General features: G+C 37.0%; 1 protein-coding gene across 1 annotated transcript in view; it reads left to right on the top strand.

Annotated features, from left to right (window-relative positions):
• RGS17 (regulator of G protein signaling 17) overlaps nt 1–10839 on the top strand; it is a 74607-nt gene extending 63768 nt beyond the window's left edge. Inside the window, exons 3-5 of the mRNA XM_062573733.1 lie at nt 4417–4506; nt 6788–7022; nt 10651–10839. Coding sequence (XP_062429717.1) covers nt 4417–4506; nt 6788–7022; nt 10651–10839 — 514 coding nt within the window. The remainder of the gene's footprint in view (nt 1–4416; nt 4507–6787; nt 7023–10650) is intronic.
• Nucleotides 10840–17305: the final 6466 nt, after the last annotated feature.

Raw genomic sequence — 17305 nt, 5'->3', positions numbered from 1 at the left:
GATTCAGAGTAAAATATAATAATTGTTCTGAAGGGCCTACCAGCTAAAAACTTCAGGAAAGAGGTAGATATTGAACACAGATCTCCTGAATGGCAACCCAGTGGCCTACTGACTATATCATGGTGTCCTCGTTTGATTTCTACTCCCTATCTTCATGACAGCACAATAAAAACCTTTTGGTGAGCAGGCTTTAACTGACATATTGTCTTCAACACCAGACATAATTACAAAATACTGTGATGATGTACTGGAGATAACTGCATATAACAGAAAAAAAAAAAAAAAGAGTAAGTAGTAACCAGTGATAGCATGAATGGATAGAATATCAGTCTTATCGCCAGATACGCCGGCACATTTTTCTTGCCATAGTGATATTCACTAGAAATAATTTCACTTATTCACCAGATTTAAACTAGTGGTACATGAGAATATGACCTCTGGGAAACAATTAAAGTCCATTCATGTGCTGGGTATATGGAGAATGAAGATCAGGTCCCAGATCTAAAGGGTTTTCAGTTTCTTAATGGCAGTAGAAAATAAGTGCAGCAGTAGGGGCACTAGGGAACTTTCCAAACAGCTAAAATCACTGGCTGAAATGCCTTGAGGGCGTTCTTTGAGACTTCTGCTGTTAAGTTACTCCAACTCTCTTGATGATTCTGTCCAATTAGCTTGGCCTTTTTGCCTTACCATGCAGCAGTGGCTGCAATACTGACTTAGCAAAACTGTTACTGAGCAGAATAACTAGTTGCTGAGCATGAATATTAACAGCTGAAGAATTGTAGCTGGACAAATAAACATTACTCTTCTGAATCCTAGTGGTTCCTCCAAAAACACATCGGCAGTAAACCCGGACCAGTTTAACTTTATACAAAGTTGGCTTTTTAAAATTTGTATACTTCTTCTAGCAGTCCCTAATCATTAACATTTTTACTTTAAAGTTCCCAAAATTCTAAACAGAAAATTAATTACTCTGAATAATAGTGGTTGCCAGAGTTAAAATAACTATTGTTTTTGTAGAAGTCAGAAACCAAAGATATATTTGAAATCCACATCAAGGTCAAGCCTCTTGGGCTTACTGAAGTACTTTGTATCATATTCTCCAGAGCAATTAAATTAGCATAAAAATGAGCAGAGAAAACTTTTTAAAGGGACGGAAACACAACCTATTGTTTGTGCTTTCCACTTCAGCTCTGCCTTCAGACACCCCAAATTCCTCAAGTATGATTAGCTCTGTTGAAATTTCATGACATATATTTTACATCTCTAAATTATAAAGATATCAGCAATATGCACTTTAAATGATAAATAATAATGGCATCATATATGTTAATTTATATCAGATTTCTCTCTAGAACACCTCACTTTTATTTATCTATTTCTTGATAAGGCAATTTAGGAATTTTCTCACTTAGAAGCTCAAACAAGTAAGTTTATTTAGTTGATTTTTATCATGTTACTTCTACTCTGGTTAGTTTTACATCATACAGCATAATTCCTTCTGACATAGTAAACTAGCTTCCAAGATTTATCAAGGATATTAACTCAGGGAATCCAGGGTGCTTTTGCCATTGTGAATGGCTTGAATTCCATGAAGAAATCTGAACTGATGGGGTATTTTTGACTGAAGATAGCATCACAGCAAATAACAATGCAATATTTTCCTTTTGATGTAAAAGGTAGCAATCTGTTACTGTGATCCATGTTATTTAAAGGCTGCTTTCAAATTAGCTTTGCAGTCACAAATGTGTAAATATTTAATTTTTTTCTAAGCGAACATGAACCAGTTCCCTGAGTAAAAACAGAACCATGTCTGAATTGAATGTACTTCTGTATAAAAGTGATGGTTTCCTTCACAGGAAAAACATATCAAAAATAATGTATCCGATGAAACTCCAATCTTTGACAGATGTAGATAAATAAAAGTTGAAATGTACTGCTATTGTTTGTTACTGGAAAAATTACACAGAATTTAGGCCAAGATGTGTTACAAATTTAGCACAGCTCTAACTACAATACTTGAACTTAAGAAATCATTCCAACCAAGTATAAAGCTGCTGTAGAGTCTTGCCTGTGTTGCAAAGTTGACTAACTTCCAGCAATTGAACTCAAACTATGAATGCTGAAATGAATGAATTAGGACCAAGAGTTTATTCCATATTAGCATAGTGGTAAAAATAGCAGAAAATCATACACTACATTCAGGGGCCACTATCAGAACCTTCTACCACAATGCAGTCTTGTGAAAAATCAAAATGCACAGGCCTACTCTACTAGTTTGATAAAAAAGTGAAATGAAGTCAACAAGGCTTTCTTGTCATTTTTCCTATTTCTTATACTCACCTTTCAGTACTTGGAGTCCATCTTCATCAGTCAATACTATTTTTCTTAAGTTTAGCAGAGATTTTGCATGAGCAAACAATATTTGACCCCAGACATCATATTAAATAGTGTGGCTTATCTGCTCTCAGACAAGTCACCTTCTAATTCCAGTGAGGATCTGCATCCAAAGCTCAGAAGAATTCTACCGTCTGGTTAAGTAAATTATCTCAGTAGAGTATAGCTGCTGCTTATGTGGCCGAGAAGACAGGCAGTTTCATTCTCTGCTGGAAGGGCTGTGCCTTGGGTGAACATCCTTTCGCGTTGCCAACCTACACAAGCTGTTTTCTGCTTCCATTCTGCTACTGTTCCAAGTAGCAAAAGGGCATTAAACTCCCCGTATCCAGCAGAGGACATGAATGCTGTCCTATGTAAGGACCGCAGAGCAGGGAGGGAGAGAAGCACTGTGCATTCCCGCTTCTCGCTCACTCCAGCTTTGTGCTGCAACCAGGTGCAAATGACCCTGAGCAGTTACATGCGTGGACTTAAAGATTACAAGACAGAAAGCGGACAGTCCCTTTTTTTTCCCTCCTTCTATACATGGAACTCCCATTGGTTTTGGTGGGCGCTCCCTTTATAGACTGACAAGCAACAGGCCGAAGGAGGTGGAAAGGCTTTTTACCTGCCAACCCCAGAGTTCAGGATGTGTTGTTTCTCCTGCAGCGGTTGATGGCACCCTAACACCTTAGCAGCACTGGAGCTGCTTTCCTACGCTGTAACAGGGGAAGCAGGACCAAGGGCCTGAACTAAGGTCTTGGCAGGTAAGTCAAGGAGCAACCAGTATCAAACAGCTTTGTTTGGAAGTGTATGTCTTTGTAATGTTTAAGTCTGAATATGTGCTCTGCTTTATCTGGGAGCTTAAACTGTCAATTTTCAAAAGTGTATTTGAGATCACCTATTAACTCTGCCAAATGCATGAAAAAATGTCAGTAAAACTCATAAATGGAGAGGGGCTAGGAAGAAAGCGGGGGGGGAGGCTTTATGTTATCAACATGTTTTTATATATCTCCACTTAGAATGACTGAGAGCATCAACATATGATGAACACTTAATATTCAAAATATAAGCTTTGTTGAGATTTGGGGAGGAGATTTTGGGCTTTTTGCTTGTTTGCTTCTTTTTTCTCCATTAAGCAGGTAAAGAACATCTGATAAAGGGAAATCTCCATCTCTTCAAGATGTTACACTTCTTAAGCTTAATTATTGTAACCAGGTTTTCTATACAAATCCTTAGGTCATACAGAATGTGCTGTGTTTCAGTAGTTATCAGGAACTGTGTTTCTGTAAATGTTTTTTCTGGTAATACCATGTTCTAGAGCATTGATAGAGAGCCCAAAGAGACAAAGCAGCTACCAGCGAAGGAAATCCGATTAAAAAGACATCTACAGAAAAATAACTGATGCTAGTTACCAGCTGAAAAGAGAAACAAAAAATAGACCCTTACATAAAGGAAGTCCTTCTTTTCCTTGCTTCTGGTAATATGAGGGTAATGGAAGCCTTTCTTTTGAAAAGCCAGTAAGTTTTATATATTAGAATGAAAAAACAGATTTGGGTTAAAGGAGGAAGTGATACGGACCTGCAGCACACTGAGTTTTTATCCCAGCCATATACTGCAATCTTATCTGGGAGAGAAAAAAAAAATATTCATAAAAGAATTAACAAAATATCCAGAACTGGTGGGACACCAAACCTCCTCAGTGTCTAAGTCAGATATTCTTATGCTACCTACCCTTTCTTGTTACTATTCTATTCTACTATTGAGAATATTATTCTCAATTTGATAAGGGAAATCATTCTGAAAGTTTATACATATTAACAGCATCTGCTATTTAATATTCACTGAAATTAAGGGAGAAATTGTTATCAAAAATTTCTCTCCAACCTGTAGGTCTAAATTTTATAGGCAATAATGAAAATGGCACGTTACATAGGTTTAAAACTTTTATTTATTGTTTTAGTTATTGTTTTAAATTAACTTCCTTTAGTTATTGTTTTAAATTAACTTCCTGTAGACAAAATAAAGTGTTGTACTACATTGCAGCCTCACTGTTAGGAATGAAGATAGAGGAGACAATGCAGGAAGGCCAACACACACAACCAAAATGGAGAGCATCCAAGTTATAGAAGAATGGTAAGTTTCTGAAATCATTTTCCAGTATTTTTTAATTGCCTATATTTAATATCAAGATTTACTTTGATTTGAGGTTTTTGGAATGATGTTTTAATGACTTTCCTTCTAAAATTTCTATACAAATGGAAGAAAATCGGGCCTGGTAACAAAATCCCAACAGAGACATTTATAAGCCAGGGTTACTTACAGCAATTTACTCATGGGGAAAGGAGGAAAGCTGTGTGAGTGGTTTCATAAATTTATGGTCCTCTATAAGAAGTTTCTGCTAATTCTGAAATCATTTTCTTCTGCTTATCCAGACAAGAAGAAAAATTGACTTTGGTAAATGAGTACTTCACATACAGATTTTTAACATGGCTACTTTTTGTAAAATAGCCTGGACTATGGGTTTGGCTAAATTAACCAAGGAAGCACATACTTTGAAAGTCCAGCTTACACGTACTTCTACTAGTCCAGGCTTCTGTTTCTGTCTAACTGTATCCTACATAACCTATGATTCTTCTGTAATCCAATGGAGAGACTAATAGTGTGACTCAGAGCACCTTAAGTTAGCCCATGAAGAAATCTATCTTATTCCATTCACTGTTAGTGGAACTTACAACAGTTAACATCCATCACTTAAGGTTAGCCTTTCTGATATCCTCTTTAAGTATCTATCTCTTCTTTTAGGGGGAACAAGGGATATTCAGACACTACTCCACAGGTGTTTGTGTGTTTAGACTTGCGTTTGGGCTAGATGCTTAGGCTAGCTTTGGTATTTCTGCTGTAACCGAGACTTTGAATAAAATTCTCCTTCGATATCCTAATATCAAGATGAGTTACTTAGAAAGAAATGACCTTAGTTTATCAAATTTGAGATTCTGCATCTGATTCTCTCCTGAAAATAATTAGGTATGTAACATAGAACTATTTTTCACAGATCTCCTCAGGAAACCAGTGTTTAGGAAATTATTTTTTAATGAAATGATATATCTTACGGTTGTAAAAGATCTTAATAGGTGAAACACTATCCAAATGGCCTCATCTTGTATCTTTTTTTTTAACCTACATTTTACTATATTAAAAAGAACTTCCCAAAAGACAACCAGGGAGCACAGATTGCTTGTCAGCTCCATCCACTTCCAGCAGGTTCTTTTCAGTCTCCTCACAGAGCTGTTCAAATCTATATGCTTATACTATTTGGTTCAGATTAAAATTATTTTGCTCAGGATAGTTTAAATGATAAACACTTTTTCGGTTATTTGATCTTTCAGTCTACCAAAGCACTATCACAAATAGTTTCTTGTCATGCAGTCTGCCTTGCATGTAGAGTAGAAGTTGATAATGGTTTTGAAGACAAATCACATGGCCAAATGTCACTTATTGAGCAAAATGATTATACAGAAGTTTTTAACCAAAGCTAGTAAAACTCTTGTGTTGGATCCTATCAGGAAAGAGAGGATGAGCACTCATTATTAAGTTTGAAATGATATTTAATTATTGCTAAATAAGTTCAAGTGTCATCTTCTCAAGCTATTCATTTGTGTATTAATGGAATATTGAAGCAAGGTGGTCTTCTAATCATCTATCTGGGGCATCCACTGTTACAAGCCAGGAATAGCTTCCTACAGAAAATGGGAACAGGGACTTTTTTCCCTCCATTTCTTGTCCTTTCAGCTTTGCCAGCAGCATCCACTGCATCCAGGGCCAACAGATCATCATTCAGGTCAATAGCACCAAACAGAGAGAAGCTTAGCAACCCTTAGGTACAAGCGCAGAGAATATGCTAATTTAAAAGCTCTCTGAATTAGTATTTTGTTTGGCCTCATTAGTATGCTCTTGGCTGCCAAGAGCCTTTTTGTTTTTCTTGTCCTTGCTGAACCAAATCATGTGGCAGCCAGTGATCGGCCAAAGGCCATCAGAAGCAAGCAGTGACATCAGGTGTCATCTAAACCCATCATGAAAGATAATCTATTGTCAGCTTCTCAAAATCTCATCTCCTTTAACTACAGAAGCTGTAATTAAATTCTGTTGTTGGATTTTGCTTTGAGTATGGTGATTAACAATACTAGTATAAATTTGTGGAAAGCCACAGGTGTGTCTCTTAGTACTAAACACATTTAGTGGGCTATTGGGATAGTGAAAGCACAAGTGAAGAGTGAACAAAATTCTCCTGTCACTGCTGAAGTCCCATTTTCACTCTGGACTAAAGTGCAAATGAAAGGAGAATTTTTTGGCCAAATGTATGAAAACACTGTTACAAAAATAGAAGCATATTTGTAATGATACTTTGCTTTTGCAGCCAAAATCCTACTGCAGACGAAATTTTGTCTTGGGCTCAAAATTTTGACAAGATGATGAAAACACCAGCTGGGAGGAACCTTTTTAGAGAGTTTCTTCGAACAGAGTACAGTGAAGAGAACCTGCTCTTCTGGCTCGCATGTGAAGATCTAAAGAAGGAACAGAACAAAAAAGTTATTGAAGAAAAAGCAAGGCTTATATATGAAGATTACATTTCTATACTTTCACCAAAAGAGGTAAAGTTGAAAATTTTACATTTGCACTTTCTGTTATTTCAGAGCAGAAATGTCATACCTGGATTGCCAGATGGGGGATATGAAGTCTGCTTAATGTGTCAGATGAGAGTGATTATTTATACGGAAAGTTAAATCAAGAAAGAAAGGACAGAAAAAATGTTGACACAGGTGCCGAGCCACTTAGCTTCACTAGCCCTAATGCCTCAACTGCTGTGTAAGAGAGATAAAAGAGAAACTCTAGAATCAGAAGGGATGGAAATGGGCATACTTCTCTAGTAGTGGAACATGTCTACCAAAGGCAGGCAGTGAGGGAAATGGACTTTCAGAGCCCACTTCAAATTTCAAAATTTTCATCATATGAAATATCATATGCATGACCTTTCAGAGAAAACGAAACGTGGAACATGTTCACAGTTTGTGTTGTACAACATAAAATAATTTGCATTAAAATCATTACAGATTGATTTGCTGTAACTACTATCTGGGAGCAAAGCAGAATTTGCACTGGTTATTCCTATGTGAGATCAGCTAGTCCAGGAATTGAAATCAGATATTTTCTCTTAGGACAGGGATTATAACATCTAGGAAATTAGATAAAATTTTCTTCAATCCTCAAACTGAAATAGAGAAATTCTGGAATGATCTTTACCTGAAGTGAATAAAAAGCATTATGTATCAAATCATATTCTGGAACACAGAAGAATCTTTCTTAGGTCATGTCAGGTACTTTGGGATCCTTTTCTTCTCTCCAAGCATTACATCATACCTTCTACTCAATGGCATTATGCTAATCTATGCTCACTGTGGATCTGCCCTTCTACATTTTAACTTGGCACTCCTTTTGTGGCAATTTTCAAATTCATTCATATGAATGAAGCCAAACGCAATTTATATCTCCAGTATTTTCTTTAGTGCCATAGTGTATACTGTTTTGGAGATAACTGCCAATACAGCAAGCTAATAATGTGTATTTCTTATAGTATATATATATATATATATATATCTTTAGTACATATATATATGTCCTAAATGCTTAGTCCCCTTTCTAACCCAACCGGAACCAGCAGTTAAAATTATAACAGTACAAAAGTCATGTTGGCTTAGCGTTTAACAAAACTGCTCACAAACTTATTGCACTGGACGTGTGTGGATGCAGCCACTTTAGCACTCCTGCCCCTATTGGAAATCTCATAAAGCAAACACAAACTGTTGACAAGCCTTTACAAGATCACATGAGCTGAAAAGTTCATGTTCATCCCAGCATCCCATTCCATATGTTATCTTTTGGCATAAGAGCTGAAACATTTAGCATCACTTGTTCAGTGATGAAGTTACCAAAGCAGAAAGCCTTAGCATATCAACCAGATACTTCATATACTTCTGTTTACCAACCAGATATCTCTAAAAATTGCAACTCATTTTGCCAGCTTGCTTTACTGAGTCACCGAAAAACTACAGTGTGAATTAACAAATCTCTAATTAATTATTTTTGAGTCTGTAACTGCAATTGATTTTCACTATATTCAATGGCAAAAAAAAATCATTACAAACTAGCCATGATATTTGATGACAAAAGGTAAATTAGCTGGCTGCAGAAACTGGTTTTGCTAAGATATGTATCTCTGTGTGTGTATATATGTGGAGGGGGGCGAGAGAGGGATTGATTAAACCTCAATGTGTCATTTTTATCCTACAGATATGCAATGGTCTAGGGTTGAAATCTATTCAGAAAATTTCTAAGCCACATGGCTGCACCACTGGCCTTCAAGACGAGAACACTGTGCCTCTCCATGCTGCTGCGTCTAAAAGCAGCTAGCCTTTGGCAGACTGCATCAGTTCATTACTGCCACGCAGTCCAGGCTGCTTGCTCAGTTATGCCAGTTATACGACGCATTCAATCAGAAAAATGAGTGGGTTGAAAAATAGCCCAGAAAAAAGAATGCCACTTTCAGATGGATCGATTCTTTAATTCAGTTAGCTGTAGGGCTGCACAGACAGCTGTGGGAGGGAGGGAGACTGCGCGGGTGGGAGCACATGTCTGGGGAAAGGAGCGGAGGCTGCTCACACCGCTGCAGCGGCATCACTGCTGGCGTGGTGCACGCGTCTCCTGGGGTGCTGCACGCGGCCAGGGCAATCAGCAGTTAGATGAAGAGTGTGCATTAAACAGATGTTCTGGGCATTCTCTAGAACGAACATACTGAAATGGTGGGAAAAACTTGCTAGCACAAACAGGCTGCCTGTATCTGCAGTTAACTGGCATCATAATTGTGTCTCGTGGCTGGTAACTATGGAGCAGAGTGACTCTTTGAGGAGAAAGAGCTTGCCTGTTATGACAGTAACATACACAAATACATAACATACCACAAAACCAAAAAAATGCTATATTCTATATTTGGTACTGAAGATACAATGCAAATGTATGCAGTCCTCAATACTATACTGTACTACTGTATTTCAAAGACTTTGTTTCACCACGTACGCAAATACACAAGCTCACACTTCCATGCACATTCTGAATTTTCATTATTCAACCATCTCTACTAGCACCCTTCATATGTGAAGGTATCTTGGTATATGGAGTTTTCCAGGACCAAATATAGTCCTTCAGACAATGTGATACTCATTTATATAGTCGCAGATTTATGGGGCAAGATTGTAACCTGTTTTAAATGACCACAGCATGACTGGTCAATGCCAGCCATTGTGCTTGGTACTTCTGAATTCAGTATTTTAGACTTTTCATTCTAGCTGAGTAACCTCTTCAGCCCCAGTGGGCTTTCCCTGTTCCACTGCCGTTTTGCTTAATCTAGGAGACATTAACGTGATCATTTTTAGGGCATTTTGGGGACAAGCTGTACACTGAAACTTCCAAATGATATTCTAAAATAACCTGTGCATTCATCCCAAGTGTGATATGCCCTTTTCTGCCTAGGTACAAGAGCTCATTACAGATGGAAAATAAAATCAGAAGGTAAAATGGAAACTTGCAAACTTGCTACCAACTTCAATATGAACAAACAATATTCTGAAAGAATAAATTACCAGATGCTAAAGGGTTTTAAAGGGAAGAACAAATTTGAGATACTACTATTAATGAAGATTTTAACAGAAAAACAACAAACTTTGAGTGATTTGTAACTAGTGCCTGAAAAAAATGAAAAAAAAAATCTGTAGGACAGCAAAATGAGAATGTGGAATCAAAAGATCAAAAGATTTAGCTGCAAATGATCAGAAAAAAAAAAATCACCTTTCTGAGTGAAATTCATTCAAAATTCCCCTGGGAGAAATATTTAATAGTATGCATGTAAAAAGCAAAACATTTCATAGTAAAATAATATATTTTGGGAAATCCCAAACTTCAGAGCTTTACTTAGTTGCACTGTATTTATTCTGTTATATAGCACATTTGAACTTAGAGAGCTTAAGATGAATGCAGTGACCAAGCCAAAACCAAACTGGAGGTGATAGGCTCAGCCTGTAATTTTGTGCTCTGAAAGAAGCACAGAACATAACTTGAATAAAGAAACTGATAAACTCTTCATGGTCTGTGAAACCCCATAAAATAAATGTATGTATACAGCCTTTCCAATATTCCTGCTTAATATTAGTCTGTTCTCATCTTCTCCAGGTTAGTCTTGATTCCCGGGTGAGAGAAGTGATCAACAGAAACTTGTTGGATCCCAGTCCTCATATGTATGAAGATGCCCAGCTCCAGATATACACCCTCATGCACAGAGACTCTTTTCCAAGGTTTTTGAACTCTCAGATCTATAAGTCTCTTGTTGAAAATATTACAGGCTCTACTTCTGAAACTTAGTTTTAATTTGAAAATAAAATAACTTGGTTTTTTTGGGTGGGTGGGGTGGAAGAAAAGTAGTTTAATAACATCTGGAGCTGAGTTCCTGGAGAACTACAGTTTAGCACTACTCAGGCTACTGTGAAGAAAACAAATACATATTATGGTCTCTGTCTACATTTTTACCAAGGTCCTCCTTGCTTGAGATGGCGGGGATAGGAACAATGGATTTGCCAAAATACATTTGTTTCACACTCCTTTCACCTAACTGCAGTCAAGATTGCAATGATGTATTTGTAGTTTTATGAACAGTCTCCTTGTTTATTCTCACACTGCATGTGCAAGGTAAAACTGCTTCACTTACCACGTAGTTGTTGCAATATTTAATCCAATAACATAAATTATATCTGTATTTAAGGACTTTTTTGTGCAATACAGTCTTATGGTACATACAATTGCAGCAAACCAGAAAGAGGCTTACATTTTTTAACATCACTAACTGAAAAAGCCAGTTTTTAAGGTGTAGCATTATTCAACATGCTCTACTGAGTACAATACACTGACTTTTTGAAGCCAATATTTCTGTACAGAAAAAAGAGCTATTTATTCTATTTATCACTGTTTATTTAAAATAAATCAAGTGAGGGATTCCTCTGGTTGCTCACTGCCAAAACTGTGGCATTTTCATTACCGAGTTTGCAATGTCAGAAAAGAAAAAAGAAAAAAAAAAGCACAAACCACTTAAAGGGATCCTGATCTGGGTGACACAATCTATGCGCTGATATTGTTTAATTGTTGAAAGAACAAAGATTTTCAATGTACATTTCTGATGTCAGATACTGTAACTGATTTATTAAAGACTGGCTATCCAGTTCTAACACTGTTGTATAATGTTATGTACTTCAGAAAAAAAACAAACAAAAAACAAAAACCACAAAAAGCTTGATAATTTAGTTTTTTGAATAAAGAAGTTTAATAAAAGATTGCCTACATGTAGCATTTTAGAACATTTTAGAGCATTTTGATGAATTGCATCTGTCCTGTAAGATTTTCTTTTTCTGAAATCTAAATCCAGTAAAAAATGTTTTTAAACAAAGCAATGTTTTACGAGGTGGCAGGTTAATGAAGACTCACCTCAGCTTCTAGTCTGACTGATTTTGTGTACTCCTTGAAAATAAGGAGTTTGGAGAGTAATATGAAACCAAACTTCAAGGGCTTGCAAACCTACAGTCCTTACCCAAGCAAAATGCCTACTGAAACTAAACAGGTGTCTTTCCTGGGTAAAGAATCCTGTACTGAGCCCTTTATCAGAGCTAAGGCAGCACAGTACTCAAGTCATTTTGCTGCCAGGGTGTTTTTAATAGGTGTTTGCTTGGCCTTTTTATCAACAAATATCCAATTTTAGAATGCATTTTGATGTTTAAAGAGACAGTAACTTGGAACTTAAAAAAAATCTTCATACCTATCATATACAAGAAAAATGTGTATTAGCATCCCTCATAAACTGTTAAAGATATACCATAAAATGGCTTTGAATACAAGTTAAATATATATATGTATGTATGTATATATATTTAATACTAACAACTCTGGTCTTATACTAAGACTTAAAAGGCAAGGCTCTTCTCACTTACATAAGACTAACTATGGCATGGCCTCATTGGTTTTGATGGAGTTGAACAGTTTTAAAAATATGTAATTGAGGGGAAGCTAGCCCCAACATATTTGGCTCCAACCAGCAAGTTACTCCTTGCAGGCAGTCTTTGCCAGCTCTTGTTTAAGTCACTGGTACTGTGACTGCTTTGCTACTGTACTTGTAACTGGCAGGATGTAGGTCTTAGTTTATTTTCTGGGGCTTATTTTTTTCCTTTATTTTACTACCTCTCATTTTTTTAATTTATTGAACATGCTTCAAATAGCAGGTCTGGGGAATTTTTTTAATCATTCCTTTTACTTGAAACCTGTGTGCTTTTTTGGGATATATATGAACAATTTAAAAAACTGTTTCTTAAACTCATTTGGTTTTGTAATTTATATAGAATTCAGGAGATGATTAAAAGGGCTATTCTCTATTCCCTATGCAAATATTTTAACTGTTGTAGTGTTTGACAAAATGGGATCTAAAAAAATCTGCAAAGTGGAAAACAATTCTGTTTACAGTGGCGTTGCTGACTATCCTACCATATTCAGCACTTTTAAATATTGTTATTTATGAAAATGTAGTTTAAAATGCAAGACAAAAATATTTATAATTGTTTCTATTAATAAATACCTGTTTTGTCTGAAAGTGTTATTGTGTTATGACAACTTTATTCATGTTGGTTAGCTATTTACCATTATGAATAAAATATTTAATTATATACTGATAGAATAATAGCTATGATGTTTACAAATCCTGAGGAGAGGAGGGAATATTCAGTGAGAAAGGACTGCTTCCTTCTACTGTGAAATACTGTTAAAATAATGAATTTAAAGATGCTTTTTTTTCTTAATTGGAATTTAACTATAGTCCTACATATGTCTAGTATTTGATTACAGTTATATTTACTGTGGTAAACATACACAGCATCAGATATGTATATATTTACATTGTGTAATTGCAAGTTTGTTGGTGTTGGGAGGCACAAAACATTTAATTCACACATCTAAACAGTGTGTAAGAGGCAAAACTGCATGCATAAGTCTTTACAAATGTAGACTTAAATATTCTTGATTCTATATTTGATGGTGACCTGCTAGTCATGAGCTATCTTTATAAGATATTTGAGATAGGTAGAAATTCTTGTCAACACAGACAAGTCATCCATTTGAGGACATTCTTAAAACTAAATGCATGGGCCCTGAAATACTATCTTGATTTCTTTCTATCATAAGATTCCAAAATCTGTAAACTGTTACATCATTTTGACAAATATTACACCAATCTTCAGTGTAATACTGCAATGAAATCACGTTCAAAATTTCTTGTCTTAAATTCTCTACTTGGTAAGATTTATAAATTGAATGTAACTTTTACGGAGTTTTTTTTCAGAGCAAATGCTCATATTAAAGTGATTCATATCATTTCATGTATCAGGTTGGCTTTCCCAAAATTTTATGAATAAACAGATATGGTCCAAAAGGACAACAAATTAGACCATAACATGATCTCATTGCCTACCATACAATTCTTTGAACACAAAATGTAAAACAGTCAAGCTATTAAACTGATTTACTGTGCATGCAGTGTACTATACACTTTGAAAAACTGCCTAAATACACTTATTCTATAGCCTGGAATAAAATAAGTATGTATTTAACTTGTATTTCAGTTTTTCATGAGAATGTATATAGCAAGTACACTACAGAAAGTAAGTTATGTTTTTGTTATTTTTGTCCAGTGTTTAAATCTTACATGTCAAATAAGGTCTAATCCTGAATAGCTACAAATAAGCAGAGCATTTGGGTATACTAAGACTTTTTGATTTTAAGGAATTGAATATGTATTTTACTAAGCATGTGTTCATTTTAGCTGTGTACAGCTAACTTACCAATAATGGAGCTAATAGTAGTTCGGGACATCCAGGATAAAATAAATCCATGAATAACACAGAGAACATTCATTAAATGTGAATGAAGGTATACATGATATGAAGGTATGATAGAGGAAAGAAAAGTCAGTGGCAGAAGTGTCCAGAGTGCAGATCTTGGAATTTGAACCCATATGAACCAAATAAGACTGCCCAATAATCTGCAAATGTGGCTATGCTGCTCCCATGTGCACAGGTCATACACAGCTCACTTGAGCATGAGTGTAATCCATACAAACCATTCACAGAATAACAGAGTTAACAGAAATTATTCTTAGCTAATAATAGCTGTGTTTTAACTTAAAAGCATGCATAAGTGTCTGCTAGGTTGTGCTCTCAGCTGACAAAATATAGTAGAATTACATTTAAGTTAAATAACCAGACCTCATGATGTCAGACTTGCTCCCCTTTGAGTCAAATGTGAGCACAAGGAGCATTTGCCTGTGAAACTAGCATCTGAAAAAGGGGAGAAGCTCTTTCTGTGAGAGCAGCTTGCTGGATTGACCGTGCTGTGAGCCCTAAGGAACTGACAGCTTTCATATTCAGTAAGTGCTTGCAAAAGCTATTTAGGATATGTATTCCACGACACTGATTCAAAACTAGTCAAGCTGATACAAGTCTCTTAATTTCAGTGACTCCCTACACCATAAGCAATAAAGTTCACACCTGTCAATATCTGTAAGCCAGCTCCTGGCAGAGCTAAAATATCCAACAACACTCTGAGTCCTTACCAAATCCAACAATGCAAAAAATTAAGGCTGCACAAACAGCTGCAGCATCTGTTCTGACTTGATTGGAACCATGTCTGACTATCATCCTCAAAACAAGACTTTTCTCAGTCCCTAACGTTGTTGCTTTTTGGAGGCACCACAGAGTATGGCTTTAGAGCATCCAAGGATACGGCTGCAATGACAATGCTCTCATCCCATTCACCCATAGCCTGAGTACGTTTGCAGTAACAAAACTTCAGTTCCATTCACAAGTGTCCTGAATACTTCTGCCAGCAGAAGTGACCTTTGCGCGATGAAAGAACAATGCAATAAACGCTGCCAAAACCAGCTAGCATTAGCACTGTCTGCATTTTGGAGGAAATAAATACATTAACTTTAGGCCAAAGGCCAGATTTTGCCCTTTCCTTTAACCAAGTTAAGACAGGAATGTAATTGAGGTGATTCAAAGGCTGACAATCAGCCAGCACAAATTTGATCATTTTTTTCTATTCTTTTGAGAAAATGATATCCTGTATTATATTATTTATTATACTTTAAGGAACTTCATGGACAGGTAGGTAGTAGCGAGTTTAAGGGAAGCTTTCAGGGAATAAAATTTCATAAACAACGCTCTAAGTTATTTATCAATGCTGATCTAGCTGCAAAAACTGCATAATCTCCACATAGACCTCCAAGTGTATTTTTGATTTGCTGTTACAGTGTTTTTTGTCAATGAATCTTGCCCAAAGAGGTGCACCTGCAGTGTTAAGAAAAATCTTTTTAATCAAACATTCATTTTAATATTCAGTACTTCAAATAACATATTTTCATGTTGAACATTATAACTTGTAAGTTTCATTCCATTTTGGAAATCCAAAGTCCTAATTTCCAACTACTCAAACAACCTAGGTGCATAATCATTATCCTGACTTTTGACATGCCACTTATGAAACTGACAATTTTTTTTTAATGTAACACATGGGAGAAGTTACTGTTATTCCATCAGTGTATGTTAATTCAGTAGTAAAGTATTATTATCTGGCTCTGTTAGGACATGAACAAGAAAGGATGAACAGCAAACACCTGCTGATTCCTTGAAAGACTGTAATATAAAATATTGCTTAATATAGTTTTATGGATAGCTGTACATTTTTAAAATAAATTATATTTTTAAACTATGTTTTGAGTTTAGTCAAGAATCTTACTATTGATGCTATCTAAAAGAAAGCCCATATGCCAGGCTGTCTGGGTACCACAGACCATTTGCCAAGATCATCCCACAGTATTTATCACAGCACTTTTATTAAATAAATGACTCCTCCATCTTCAATGCATTCCAGCTTAAAATTTTGACACCAGAAATTGTACTCAAATGACTCATATTTTAGAAGTAGACTTTCAGTCTAATCACTAATCTCTGATTTAAAGGCTCTGTGACTTGCCTTTCTGTCTACATCTGACAACATATTTAGTTCTATTTTTCCTATTTTTTTTTCGATCTGCTTTCCGTGTAGAATGTGTACGAACATATGTTTTCAGAAGTATTTGCAACTTCATCACCTCACGGTTGTTTAGTCCCCAGAACTTCTTCCGGGGGGGGGGGGGGGGGGAGGGAAAGCCCCGCGGTATTAGCTTGGCAGCCCAGCCCACAGAGGGAAGCTGTTCGCACGTGCTTCGGCACAAACTGCCTCGGGGGCGGGCTACGGAGCAAGGCGGCGCTTAACGCTACAAGTTAAAATCTCAGCACCCTTGTCCGCTCTTATCCCAAGGAGCTTTTTTTTTTAAGCTCGTGACATAGCATGGGAGATATGGTGAGGCCTATGGGTTCCCCCCCAACCATGGTTAGAGTTAAAAAAAAGGACAAAATACCAAAAAGAAAACAATGTGTGTCGAGCTAAGTCTCCCACGGGACGACGGGGAGGCACGTCGCAGCACTGCCCGCCACCAGCTCCGCTGCCCTCGGGAGCTGCTCTGAGCAGGCCTGACGGAAACCCCAAGGGCCAGCACGGCCCGTGCCGCACAGACGGCGGCAAAGACAGACAGAGAGACGGGCGTCCCTCGGCCCTCGACACAGCGCAGCCACCCGGCCGAGCCCCCACCGCCGCCCGCCTCCCCTCACGCACGGCGCTCCCCGCGCCAGCCCCGCCCCCTTGGTCCCGCCCCGCTACGGCCGGCCAATCAGGGCGCCGCCCATCCCGGGCCGCCAGC

Source organism: Rhea pennata, chromosome 3 (assembly GCF_028389875.1).
Source record: "Rhea pennata isolate bPtePen1 chromosome 3, bPtePen1.pri, whole genome shotgun sequence".
Lineage (NCBI taxonomy): Eukaryota > Metazoa > Chordata > Aves > Rheiformes > Rheidae > Rhea > Rhea pennata.
Note: the sequence above shows the minus strand (reverse complement) of the source record. Positions and strands in the feature narration are given on the sequence as shown.